Source organism: Ambystoma mexicanum, chromosome 4q (assembly GCF_040938575.1).
Source record: "Ambystoma mexicanum isolate Mex_15411 chromosome 4q, UKY_AmexF1_1, whole genome shotgun sequence".
Taxonomy (NCBI): Eukaryota; Metazoa; Chordata; class Amphibia; order Caudata; family Ambystomatidae; genus Ambystoma; species Ambystoma mexicanum.
In genome coordinates, this window is record NC_090928.1 from 186,797,190 (window position 1) to 186,811,280 (window position 14,091).

At 50.4% G+C, this 14,091-nt stretch overlaps 1 protein-coding gene across 1 annotated transcript in view; it reads right to left on the reverse strand.

The window, feature by feature from the left end:
* The window catches only part of LOC138467576 (chitin synthase chs-2-like), a 282,914-nt gene that overhangs the window by 17,839 nt on the left and 250,984 nt on the right, over window positions 1-14,091 (reverse strand). Inside the window, exon 17 of the mRNA XM_069607709.1 lies at window positions 3,059-3,276. Within this exon, the coding sequence (XP_069463810.1) occupies window positions 3,059-3,276 (218 nt within the window). The remainder of the gene's footprint in view (window positions 1-3,058; window positions 3,277-14,091) is intronic.

Genomic DNA, 14,091 nt, shown 5'->3' on the forward strand with positions numbered 1-14,091 from the left:
GTCCTGTATTATGTACATTGTGTACAACAGCAAAGCTGCTTCAGACACAGAAGCTTTCTTCTTTCTTAATGGGATGACGTATTATTGCGCTATCATGCTTTTATGTTAATCCGACCCCCTGATTGATGCATGTGTTTGGATGCTGGATATCTACTATGGGGTTCCAACTTGTTTTCATCATTATGGTTCTGCTTCGTGACTATTCTTCTCCTCTCTGATTTGCACCTGATCTGAGTAGTTCACTGTTGTGATCTGTGGGGATTTCTGTGAGTCTTATAGGTCAAAGTTTGAACTGCGACAGGGCTGACTCAACCTTTCATCCTTTCCAAGGTTAATATATAGAGATATAGAGTGCTAGTCAGTTTGGCTAAAACAACCCTAATTTACACTAGGAAATAACACCATATATATATATATGTATATATATATATATATGTAAAAGCAGAATTGGCCATTTACGCTAAGTCACAAACAGCACAGCAATCCTTGAGAGCTGTCTGTCTTGGGTTGAAAAAGTGCTATGTCTAAAATAGCACTGCTCAGTAGACAAAGATATTTTGCTGGAGCAAAGGATTGACATTTGAGCTAATTTGCATGACTGCAAAGCATTGCTCATCGGGTGCTGAACGAGAGGTGAACTTGGACTGATGGCTACTGTGTGTGACTTGGCCGACATGGCTGACTCCGCTTTCACATTTCAGCTGAAAAGTTTTTTTCCCCCAAGCCTTTAAACACACCATGCCTTTGCTGGTCTTTGCTTAGCATGCCCCAATGTTCCAACCACAAGGAGGCAGACTATACTGCATTATAATCCCTAATAAAGTGCGAACCACGTATGAAAATGTTTGAATCATTGGCCGCTGTCTATCTTGTTTTTTTTTTTTTTAAAGTTATGTATAAACTAGCACTGCCCTGTAGACAGTGTGTGACGGTTCAAATGCCTAATTCTGGTTTCCCGTTTCATGATGAAGGTTTTTATTTAAGCCTTTTGAAGGCACCCTGGCTTTGCTGATATATATATGTGTACATATATATTTAATCACAGCTGGGGGAAGGCAGTGCGGTTCGTAAATATCAGCCCAAACACAATATAAGAACATAAAACATGTTTATGCATGTTTTTTTTTATGTTACTCTGTTTAAGTACAGAAATTATAGTGAAAATGAAAAGGTTTATACATGTATGGCGTCTCCCAAACATTAGCACAAATATTAGAATGGCAATAAATCATGCAAGAGAAGTTGCACCCGTTTTAAATGTGTGCTTACTATGTCTATGGCAGTGACAAGATGGCCGCCATGGTGGTTCAGTGAAAGGACAGTGATCTACTTTGCATAGTGTTCGTTGTCCAGGATCCAGGGTTCCATGTAATAATGTCCCCGCAAAAATGTCTGCTGACCAAAAAGTTGCAGTTTTTTTGCGGAAACATTATTCCATTGAAAATGCGGGGGACAGCCCCGCAACCCCCACATTTTTTTTTTGTTTACAAGGGGAGCAGGGGACATCCTTGCAACCCGTCCCCATACATAATGTCACCATATATAATGTTGCCAATGGCGTTTCCGGGCGACATTACGTAAGGGGACATTATTACCTGATAATAGGTCCAGGAGTGATGCTCATGGGGGAGCAAAAGCAGCGAGAGACACTTGATATGTCCCTGCCATGCAGGTTGCTGTGACGTTGCGGAATAGGCAGCTAGAGCTGCTGGGCCTGTGCAGCCTCCAGGTTCGAGGAGATGGGCTGGCAGCTCCAGCACGAGCAATGTGAGCTACTGGTTGTGTACCACTCCCTCCCGCTTAAGGGCCGGTTAGGTGGAGAGCCACAACTGCTGTTCTCCTTGCGGTTCCCTGCTATCAATCAAGTGGTGTTGTCTGCTGGCAATTCTGATGTGTAAGTGAGAATGGGACAAACACTGTGCAATATCCTGCCCCCAAAGAGCTGAAAAGGGGCGGGAGAAGAAAGGAGAGCTTCTGTGCTCATGTGACTGCCCGCCACAAATGAGTGGGAGGAGAAAGCAAAGCTAAGATGCGGAAGGATTTCCCTGCTCATGCTCCAGGAGCAGGGCAAAGGAGCAGTGGAGGGAGCGTGGGCCGCACTGCTTGCTATTGGTCTCTCTTCATAACGTAGGAATAAGGTTAGCAGGACAGATGAGAATTGCTAGGGTGCATGAAGGAGAAGTGTGCAGGTGCTGGGGGCAAGCCCACGTATGGGTCTTTCATGGAGCGAATGCAGAGAATTCCATAACTGACAGGCATGAGGTCATGCCAGTGGATTTCGTTTTCAGTTTTAGCTATAAGGTGGTGCTTCAACACCACCTATAAGTCGAAAATAATGCATTCGGGTGCAGCTAGGGAGATATGGCATATGAGGAGATGCACACTGCTTGCAGGCGTTGTTTGGTAATTTACCCCCAATTGACTAACTATGGCCATGCTAATACCTATGGCCATTCCAACCCAATTCCAGTCTCACCCCACCCAAAACACACCCTACTGGGATCTCTTTGAGCTAACTTTATCAAGCCTTATGCCATGGCTTTCTCAAAGCAGTCTTTTGAGTGCTAATTATTTAATTGGTGCTGTAAATACGCTACTGGTGTAATAAAAATGTCTTAACCAGGTCTCCCTTTAGCCACTTGATTTATAAGCAGTATGAATGTCCTCACTGAAGTCCTGTTAAAAACAAGTATTAACAAAGCGAACAGTTCCAACTTGGGTATAGGCATCCGATAGGCATTTGCCAGGCACCTGCTATCGTATTCCCAGATACGTTCCCAATATTCAAGTTGCTACCATTAACAGACAGTTAGTACCATTACTGCAATAAGCAGCAAATATCTTTCCCATAACTACACAAAAGCCAAAACTGTTGGCATTGCCAATGCTTGTTTTGGCCACTGCTATTCATTCAGTAAATGCCAGGGTCCATATGACATACATATCAGACTAGGTCCTCCACGGAAATTAATACTGCACTTTAAAGGGGTTGTCTCTAGTTTGGCTTCACAGCAGCTGTTAAACAATTGCAGGTTCAGCCAAGCAGTAAGAAGCTCACCTGTGATAAAGAAGCGCTATGAACTGTATGATCAACAAGGTGGCAAAGGAGAGCAGGAACATCAGCCCAATAGGTTCCACAAACAGGTGTTCCGTGCTGGAAATGCTGCCATTGGTATAGATCTTGGGCAACATAATTTGCACCGAGTTGCCAATCAGCTGCAGGAAGAAAGTTGCCACTATCCACAACATGTTGATCATGAAGTAAATAAAAGTTGTCTGAAAGAAAGAAAGAATCGTTAACATGTCTTGCAAATAAACTCTCCACGCACAATGTTTTTTTTGTTCATCATAAAACAAGGCTTATTCTGGAATATAGTTATTTTTTTTATTTATTTATTGCGCTTGTGGTTGTAAATAAACCTTACACGTTCCTAACAGATATCAATTTTCTAGAAGAAATACATTATACACACAAACACACACACAATAATTAATAATAGCCCATTGCACAACTGTGTTTACAATTTTGAAATATAATACAAATCTATATGAAATCCAATAATTGTTAAGCTCCTCATTTAATAATGTGTCTCTATTCCTAATCAGCTTCATGCCTGTAAAAGTGAGCCGACCTTGATTACCCTCTAGAGATCTAAGCCAGAACCAGACGGTCAATATATATGTATATTTTCAATGCTATGTGCACATTTATAAAATCAACTAATTGTCATTGCTGGGGTTGCTTTGTAATCGATCATGCAGTGCTTGAGGGTTTCCTCCTTATCATCAGTGGGACAACATCTACATACATTGTGCTCTTTGTGTGATTCACAATGTGCTTCCAATATTGAATCAAGATTTACATATCTCATAAATAGCTCTCTGTAGTGTTGTAACAGGAATCTCTGTAGATAAGGGGGAAAGAAGCTGGGTTGATGATTTAACCTCACACATTCCTGCATTTTCCCACATTTTTTTGAAAGCTCCACATTTAGAAGTCAGTCTGCTTTCCACAATTTGTTCTTTAGAATTATTTAATGACTTAACCCAAATGCTATGGCCATATCTAATTCAGTTAGAATTGCTTCACACTCTGCATGCATGTGATTAGAGTGTGCCCCATACATTTGCCTCACATGAGCATATAATCACTTAAAGCTCATCTTAGTTTTGCATTCACTAACATGTTCTTGCATTGCATGAAGGTTATCATTCACATGAGGCCTGATCCTATAGAATTCTATTCTATTTCCATTGGATAGGAAACTGGTATGTTCAATAAAGAATTCCAAATGGAACCCCTACTGTCACTACCCATTTCAAATCAAGCCTATCTATGATTTCTAAACCATCATCAACATCATCATATGATACTTTATTTCGAAAACTTTGCCCATAAAAGCACATACATATTATTGTAATAAATACAATATTTAATCAATAAAAACAATTCATAAAAGCATTAAAATTGTGAATGTAGGTTAATTACAGAAATGTTTGCCTAATTGCTAATGCAGAAACAAGTAGGATGTGAATTAGTTTCGACCTTCTTCGCCAAGCCTTTGCGCTATAACTCGACACCCCAAAGACAACTTCAGTGTGGCAGGTTCATTTACATAAAGCAAGCATAATGCAATGAACCATATTGATATTCTATAAACACCGGAGACAACCATGTTCTACATAAAACTAAATACTTTGGGAAGTTCAACAAAAATTGGGGTACCGATTCAATCAGACTGTGGCAAAAAGGACAACATTTAGAATAGTTAGAGCCATTTGTATGAACACTGTTCCACCAAAAGACTATTTTTCTGGAATTTCATGCACAGTACTAAAAACGGGGACATTTTTTTTTAGATAGAGTTCTGGGGCTAAATCAGTTTTATACACAATGTAATTAGGGAACCTTTGCATTATTTTCTGATTCTAACATTAAATGTAACTTAATGTTCTAAGCCTAAAACAGTCAGGTTTCAGAAGCCATCACAGCATGGAATCCACGTTGTTGGATCTGAAAACCAATATCTTGCAACATCTTGATAAAGGTTAAACAGCAATCTTGATGCTTCTGGACCTGACTGCGGCTTTCGATCTAGTGGACCATTCCATGTTAGTCACCAGGCTCCAAGATTCTGCCGCCTTTTCTCCTGAAGCGGCTAGATGGGTTTTATCCTTTTTGTGAGAGTGAACAGCAAGAGTCTCTTGCAACAATGCTGCTACGGAGGGTTTTGTTTTGACCTGTGGGGATCCCTCAGGGCTCATGTTTATCCCCCACACCTTTAATATGTTTATAGGTCTTTGACCTGTTGGACTCCAGTTATGTGATTTATGCAAACTATGCTGATGACACCCAGTGTCTTATCCCCCTCACTGGCAATCATGTGGCTGACTCACTGACAATCAACTCCACTTATAATCTTATACATAGGTGAATGCGGCTTAATGGACTGACACTTAACAGCTGAAAGACGCTAATCATGATTGTAGCTACTGCCCAAAAACTCTGCAAACTTGACCCAGCATTCTAAACTTTCAAAGTAGCCAAATGTTCTCTCAAAACTCTTACAAATGTCAAGACCATTGGAGTTGTTTTGGACCAGGAGCTGAGCATGAAATCTCATGTTAGTCATCTGGTTTCCTGCTCCTCCTATTATATTAAGCTCCTGGCACAAATCAGCCCCTTCCTAGATGCTGGTAGTTGCGCCACTATGGCTCGAGTTTAGGCTATGGTTCTAGCCTCCTACAGGGGGTTGGTCAGGGGGAATTGAATCATCTCCAGGTTGTGCAGAACAATGCTGTCAGAGTAGTTTGTGGCCTGCACAAATCAGACCATGTATCTGTAGCAAGAAAATCCCTGCACTGGCTTCTAATTAGAAAGCGCATAATCTTCCGTACACTGTGCATTGCTCACTCCTGTCTTTTTGGTGAAAGCCCAGTTTACCTTCTATGCTTGGATAGCTTCCTGTCAGACATACAGTACGAGCCAACAATTCGGGCCTCCATCTGACCCCGATAGGCAATCTTACTATGGTATCGGTAGGCTGCTTCCCTATGGCAGCCCCTCGCCTCTGGAATGCACTTCCGCCTGATTTGAGATCTTGTCCTGCCCTGCCAGCCTTCACACGTACGCTGAAGACTATTCTATTTGAATGATTGACCCCTGTTGCTCTCATCTAACTGCTCATATCTTTCTGTGTATTCTTGTTTGCTTGTCCAGTCCCGCGCTCCCATGCCGAAGGGCTTTGTTCCAGTGTTTTACAAATAATATAAATAAATAAATAACATTTCCATATACATTTCCATATACAAGGTATCCAGCCTGTTTTAAATATACCTGTATGTTACGTCTGTAATTACAATATTTTTATCCGGCAGATGGGCACAATATATCCTATTTAGTAGAGTGAGTATATGTCGATGACAGGTCTACGATTTGCCTTCCGAGGTAAATATCACATCCCACAACATCCCTTTATAGTGGTTTAGTTTTTCCGATGTGTGTAGACGGAGCCAAAAAATAACAGGTTTACAGATATTAATCAAAAGCAAGTATTCATTAGGTGTGCTCGAAGGCAAGCTACAGAGCCGTTCCACAAACCTACTTTCGACTTTTATTAGAGAGTCTATCCCTTCCGTGCCCCATAGATTGCTATCATATAGTGCAGCTAAAACTGCTTGTATTTTATAGACCTCTAAAACGGTCAATCGGGCTCTGCAAACTAAATGTTGATTCAAATGTTGTATCACTGACATTGCACAACTGTTTTTATTCTATAAATAATTTAAAATGGTATTATTACTCATAACCCTCCGGTGGCCTCCAGAAAGACATGCTAATATATTTATTTATTTATGCTAGTTATATAGCGCAAAACAAAAGCCCTGGGGCTGGAGGCATTTGGACAGGACAGACAGAATAGGCAACACAAATAGATGAATCAAATGAAGGCGTTAGGCGGCACAGGAGTTTAAAAGAACAAGATAGTTTTCAGCCCCCCTTACAAATAGCTACCTTGGCACATGTTCTCAGGTCCGGCGGCAACCCATTCCAGATTTTGGGAGCTGCATGTGGGAAGGATCCCTGGACCACGCCGGAGAGTCTGGCCCTAGGCATTTCCAAGAGGCAGGCATTATTTGATCTTAAGGCTCTTCGGCTAGTAGCCACGAGATACATTTTGTGCTTAATGCTATACACACAAAAAGAGATCCTGCTACTAACAGGGAGCCAGTGTAGAGCTTTCCTGGCCGCAGACACCTGGTCTGATCTGCGCCGTCCCTCCACAATGTGAACAGCATTTTTCTGGCTGACGTGCAGGCGGGTGAGTTGACCCTTGGCAATGCCCAGCAATAGACTGGAACAATAATCCAGTTTTGCCCCTATGATGGCACGTGAGATGGTGGCGCAATGTGAAGCATTCAAAAAGGGACAGAGCTGGGCTAGCAATTTCAAACTGTACGAAGTACCGTTAACAAGATTGTTAACTTGGGCTTTCATGGTAAATCCAAGGCGAGTATGTGCTATTTTTCACTTCAGAGCGTTTATTGTCATATAGATGTACCAATGAGTGCGGAACTAAATAAAGTGACCTAGTAGATGCTGCACCTAATATGGGTGATCTAAAGAGCCATTCTGGTGAGGTATATTGTGCAACGAATAATGATGGGGATTGTTAGAGAGTTTTTTACAATTGTTATAATTTCTCATTTCCACTTTTTTTTATTTATTACCACTGGGCCCTGAGGGGCATTTCTCACTGCAACTTGTTCACCAGCCTGCCCTTGAGTCACACTTATCCCATTCTTCAGGCGTACGCATACACACATAGAAAGGGAGTTTAAAACAGCTTTTTCACAATCTAAAAACTCTACTGGTTGTGGATTACCAATGCTGGTCTTTATCTAGATGAGTTTTTGACTTACAACAAAATGCTTCCCATAATAGTCCTGTAATAGTCTTTGTCTGTAATAAGCTCCTTCCAGCTATGTGGCAATTCACATCAAGATGGGAACAGATCAGGTCTTACATAAGTATCTTACGTTACTGTTTCCCCACTTTCACCAACTGCCAACGACTGCACTCCAGCTCGCACTTTGCAAGCGCTTCGATTCAGGGAAATGTCTTTGAAGCTGAACTGGAACTGCTGGCAATAAACACTCCACTTCTTAATTTCTTAAAGTTGCAAAACCAAACTCCTCCATGTAATATCCTGGAATACCCTGCCAGCAACTGCACTTCCACTCGCACTTCGCGGACACTTCGATTAATGGAAATGCTTTTAAAGCTGCGTTGGAACTGCTGGAATAAACACTCCACCTGTAGATTTCTTAAAGCTGCAGTAACTTGGTGTCCTTGTCTCTCGTCCTCAGTTGCAAACGAGCTACACATTTCTTCCAGCAGATGTCCTCTATATGTCCGAGGAAATTTAAGAGGAGGGTCTTTCTCCCTCTTTGTATCATATGTTTTCTCCCCCATGGTAGGGGAGTTTGAATGGTCAACACCACTAGTAATATCCTACTCCGTTTGCAGCTGATTCCTAACAAAGAGTTGTTTTCTTCTACGCCTCCTTTTAAGATCCAAGCACGGAGAAACCTAACAGGCCGATTCATGGAATTAATGTGCGCCGAAAATTCCGGCGCAATGGTGGCAAAACGTGCGAATCGCAGTGCAAGTGCGAAAATCGCAGGGAAACCAGTGCACATCGATTCATGGAAGTCTGTGCGCGAGAAAAATATTGGATGTGCACTGAAAAAGTGCGCGGCGCACGCCGGCGCACAGGTCATCCAACGGCGTGCGCCACGGCCGCTGCGAAATCACACATAGCGCGGCGCACATAACAAAAGTAGGCGGAACACGGGGAGTAACACACGGAATGGGGAACAACGCGTGAAAATATGGGTGTCACGGGGGAATTACAGGAGGCAAGTGCACGGAACGCCCACACGCTCCCCTACAATTCGTATTCATGGAATCGAATAGGGCAAACCAGCGCACGGTCAAAGACGCGCACAGGGCAAAACAAGTCCGCCACAAGAAAGCAGGCGGTAGCGTCCCTGCGCCTGAAATAAATGTGTGCCAAAATGTGCGCTAACAAAAAGCACCTATATACAGCTATGATGAATGACCCATACTGTGGCCCTCTAGGACAAATGAGGTGCAAAGGGGTACCGACAAACACGGACACCCGCTGTGTGAAAAATAGCGTGTGCCTGTATTACAGGTTGTGCGGGAAGTTCCACACACGATTGACCTGGGTACGTGTATTCCGGGGAGCGCGGGAAGTTCCAAACGCGATTTCAGCAGGGTACGTGTATTCCAAGGTGCCCGGGAAGTTTCACACGCCAATTTTCAGGGTACGTGTATTTCGGTGTGCGCGTGAAGTTCCACACGCGATTTCAGCAGGGTACGTGTATTCCAAGGTGCGCGTGAAGTTTCACATGCAAATTTGCAGGGTACGTGTATTCCGGGGTGCACGGGAAGTTCCACACACGATTTCAGCAGGGTACGTGTATTCCAAGGTGCGCGGGAAGTTTCACACGCAAATTTTCAGGGTACGTGTATTTCGGTGGGCGCATGAAGTTCCACACGCAATTTCAGCAGGGTACGTGTATTCCAAGGTGCGCGTGAAGTTTCACACGCAAATTTGCAGAGTATGTGTATTTCGGTGTGCGCGTGAAGTTCCACACGCAATTTCAGCAGGGTTCATGTACTCCGGGTGCACAGGAAATTCCACACGCGAATCAAGCAGCCTACGTGTATTTCGGGGGTGCCGGGGTGTCCTACACGTGAATTGGCCATGTGGGTCCTCCTAGCTGTTCCCTCTACACCCTCCACGGCCCCTGCAGGCGGCCCACACCACAGGGGACTACCCTGCACCCCGGCACATGTCCCGCAGGCAGCCCATCCACCATGGCCATGCCCCCCAGCCAACCCACATGTCACCTTGCACTACTGCCCACCAACGCATGTCTCCCAGCACCCCCACCCCCAGCACTGTGGGGCACCCTCCACCAGGCCCCTACTCATGTCTCCCTGCACCCCCACCCCCCTGCATCCAGGGGCACCCTCCACCAGGCCCCCACTCATGTCTCCCTGCACCCCCACCCCCCAGCACTGTGGGGCACCCTCCACCAGGCCCCCACTCATTTCCAACTCATGTCCCCCTGCACCGCCACCCCCGTGCATCCAGGGGCACCCTCCACCAGGCCCCCACTCATGTCCAACTCATGTCTCCCTGCACCCCCACCCCCCTGCATCCAGGGGCACCCTCCACCAGGCCCCCACTCCTGTCTCCCTGCACCCCCACCCCCCTGCATAGAGGAGCACCCTCCACCAGGCCCCCACTCCTGTCTCCCTGCACCCCCACCCCCCTGCATCCAGGGGCACCCTCCACCAGGCCCCCACTCATGTCCAACTCATGTCCCCCGGCACCCCCACCCCCCTACATCCAGGAGCACCCTCCACCAGGCCCCCACTCCTGTCTCCCTGCACCCCCACCCCCCAGCCCTATGGGGCACCCTCCACCAGGGCCCCACTCATGTCTCTCTGCACCACCAGCCCCCAGCACTGTGGGGCACCCTCCACCAGGCCCCCACTCATGTCCAACTCATGTCCCCCTGCACCCCCACACCCCAGCACTGTGGGGCACCCTCCACCAGGCCTCCACTCATGTCTCCCTGCACCCCCGACCCCCTGCATCCAGGGGCACCCTCCACCAGGCCCCCACTCATGTCTCCCTGCACCACCACCCCCCAGCACTGTGGGGCATCCTCCACCAGGCCCCCACTCATGTCCCCCTACACCCCCACCCCCCTGCATCCAGGGGCACCCTCCACCAGGCCCCTACTCATGTCCAACTCATGTCCCCCTGCACCCCCACCCCCCTGCATCCAGGGGCACCCTCCACCAGGCCCCCACTCCTGTCTCCCTGCACCCCCACCCCCCTGCATCCAGGGGCACCCTCCACCAGGCCCCCACTCCTGTCTCCCTGCACCCCCACCCCCCTGCATCCAGGGGCACCCTCCACCAGGCCCCACTCATGTCTAACTCATGTCCCCCTGCACCCCCACCCCCCTGCATCTAGGGGCCCCCTCCACCAGGCCCCCACTCCTGTCCCCCTGCACCCCCACCCCCCAGCACTGTGGGGCACCCTCCACCAGGCCCCCACTCATGTCTCCCTGCACCCCCACCCACATGCATCCAGGGGCACCCTCCACCAGGCCCCCACTCATGTCCAACTCATGTCCCCCTGAACCCCCACCCCCCTGCATCCAGGGGCACCCTCCACCAGGCCCCCACTCCTGTCTCCCTGCACCCCCACCCCCCAGCACTGTGGGGCATCCTCCACCAGGCCCCCACTCATGTCCCCCTCCACCCCCACCCCCTGCATCCAGGGGCACCCTCCACCAGGCCCCCACTCCTTTCTCCCTGCACCCCCACCCCCCAGCACTGTGGGGCACCCTCCACCAGGCCCCCACTCAGGTCTCTCTGCACCCCCACCCCCTGCATCCAGGGGCACCCTCCACCAGGCCCCCACTCATGTCCCCATGCACCCCCACCCCCCAGCACTGTGGGGCACCCTCCACCAGGCCCCCACTCCTGTCTCCCTGCACCCCCATCCCCTGCATCCAGGGGCACCCTCCACCAGGCCCCCACTCATGTCTCCCTGCACCACCACCCCCCAGCACTGTGGGGCATCCTCCACCAGGCCCCCACTCATGTCCAACTCATGTCCCCCTGCACCCCCACCCCCCTGCATCCAGGGGCACCCTCCACCAGGCCCCCACTCCTGTCTCCCTGCACCCCCACCCCCCTGCATCCAGGGGCACCCTCCACCAGGCCCCCACTCCTGTCTCCCTGCACCCCCAGCCCCCTGCATCCAGGGGCACCCTCCACCAGGCCCCCACTCATGTCCAACTCATGTCCCCCTGCACCGCCACCCCCTGCATCCAGGGGCACCCTCCACCAGGCCCCCACTCCTGTCCCCCTGCACCTCCACCCCCCAGCACTGTGGGGCACCCTCCACCAGGCCCCCACTCATGTCTCTCTGCACCCCCACCCACCTGCATCCAGGGGCACCCTCCACCAGGCCCCCACTCATGTACAACTCATGTCCCCCTGAACCCCCACCCCCCTGCATCCAGGTGCACCCTCCACCAGGCCCCCACTCCTGTCTCCCTGCACCCCCACCCCCCAGCACTGTGGGGCATCCTCCACCAGGCCCCCACTCATGTCCCCCTCCACCCCCACCCCCTGCATCCAGGGGCACCCTCCACCAGGCCCCCACTCCTTTCTCCCTGCACTCCCACCCCCCAGCACTGTGGGGCACCCTCCACCAGGCCCCCACTCAGGTCTCCCTGCACCCCCACCCCCTGCATCCAGGGGCACCCTCCACCAGGCCCCCACTCATGTCCCCATGCACCCCCACCCCCCAGCACTGTGGGGCACCCTCCACCAGGCCCCCACTCATGTCCAACTCATGTCCCCCTGCACCCCCACCCCCCTGCATCCAGGGGCACCCTCCACCAGGCCCCCACTCCTGTCTCCCTGCACCCCCACCCCCTGCATCCATGGGCACCCTCCACCAGGCCCCACTCATGTCTCCCTGCACCCCACCCCCTGCATCCAGGGGCACCCTCCACCAGGCCCCCACTCATGTCCCCCTGAACCCCCACCCCCAGCACTGTGGGGCACCCTCCACCAGGCCCCCACTCATGTCCAACTCATGTCCCCCTGCACCCCACCCCCCTGCATCCAGGAGCACCCTCCACCAGGCCCCTACTCCTGTCTCCCTGCACCCCCACCCCCTTGCATCCAGGGGCACCCTCCACCAGGCCCCCACTCCTGTCTCCCTGCACCCCCACCCCCCTGCATCCAGGAGCACCCTCCACCAGGCCCCTACTCCTGTCTCCCTGCACCCCCACCCCCTTGCATCCAGGGGCACCCTCCACCAGGCCCCCACTCCTGTCTCCCTGCACCCCCACCCCCCTGCATCCAGGGGCACCCTCCACCAGGCCCCCACTCAAGTCTCCCTGCACCACCACCCCCCAGCACTGTGGGGCACCCTCCACCAGGCCCCCACTCATGTCTAACTCATGTCCCCCTGCACCCCTACCCCCCTGCATCCAGGGGAACCCTCCATCAGGCCCCCACTCCTGTCTCCCTGCACCCCCACCCCCCTGCATCCAGGGGCACCCTCCACCAGGCCCCCACTCATGTCTCCTTGCACCACCCCTACCAGCACTGTGGGGCATCCTCCACCAGGCCCCCACTCATGTCCCCCTGCACCCCCACCCCCTGCATCCAGGGGCACCCTCCACCAGGCCCCCACTCCTGTCTCCCACCCCCCAGCCCCCAGCAGTGCGATTTGCCTGGGTACGTATATTTCAGGGGTGCGCGGGTAGTCTTACACGCAATTTCATCAGGGTACGTGTATTATGGGTTCGCGTGAACTTCCACATGCGATATCAGCAGGGTATGTGTATTACGGGTTTCACGTGAACTTCCACACGCGACTGGGCCTGTGAGAGTGGGGTACGTGTATTCCTGGGGTGGGCGGGAATATTTACTCGCAACTGGGCCTGGGAGAGTGTGTTACGTGTATTCCTGGGGTAGGCGGGAAGATTTACACGGTCGCCTACAACGCGCCAAAAAAAAGGTCCTATCCGGAAACACGTACGCCAGCATGAAGCAGGCGCACGTCCCGCACAGCATAAAAGAGTGCGCAAACAACAAACAAGCTCAGACGCCAGGATGAATATACCGTTCCTAGCAGTAGTGGCCGTGGGATACCGCAGGAGGAGGAGGAGGATAGTCAGGGCCAGAATCTTCATACCCAGAACCAGCCTATTTGGTATGCCTGATGACCAGGTGTATGGGAGGTACAGGTTTCCACCACACATAATACTCGACCTGGTCAGTGAGTGGGAGGATGACCTCACATCACCCACCCTGTGCTCCCAAGCACTCAGCCCCCTGGAGAAGGTCCTCAATGTACTGCACTTCTTGGCTACCGGATCATTTCAGCGGCCGTAGTGGGGGGGTATCACAGGCCACGCAGTCACGGTGCCTACACCAGGTGTTGGCCATCA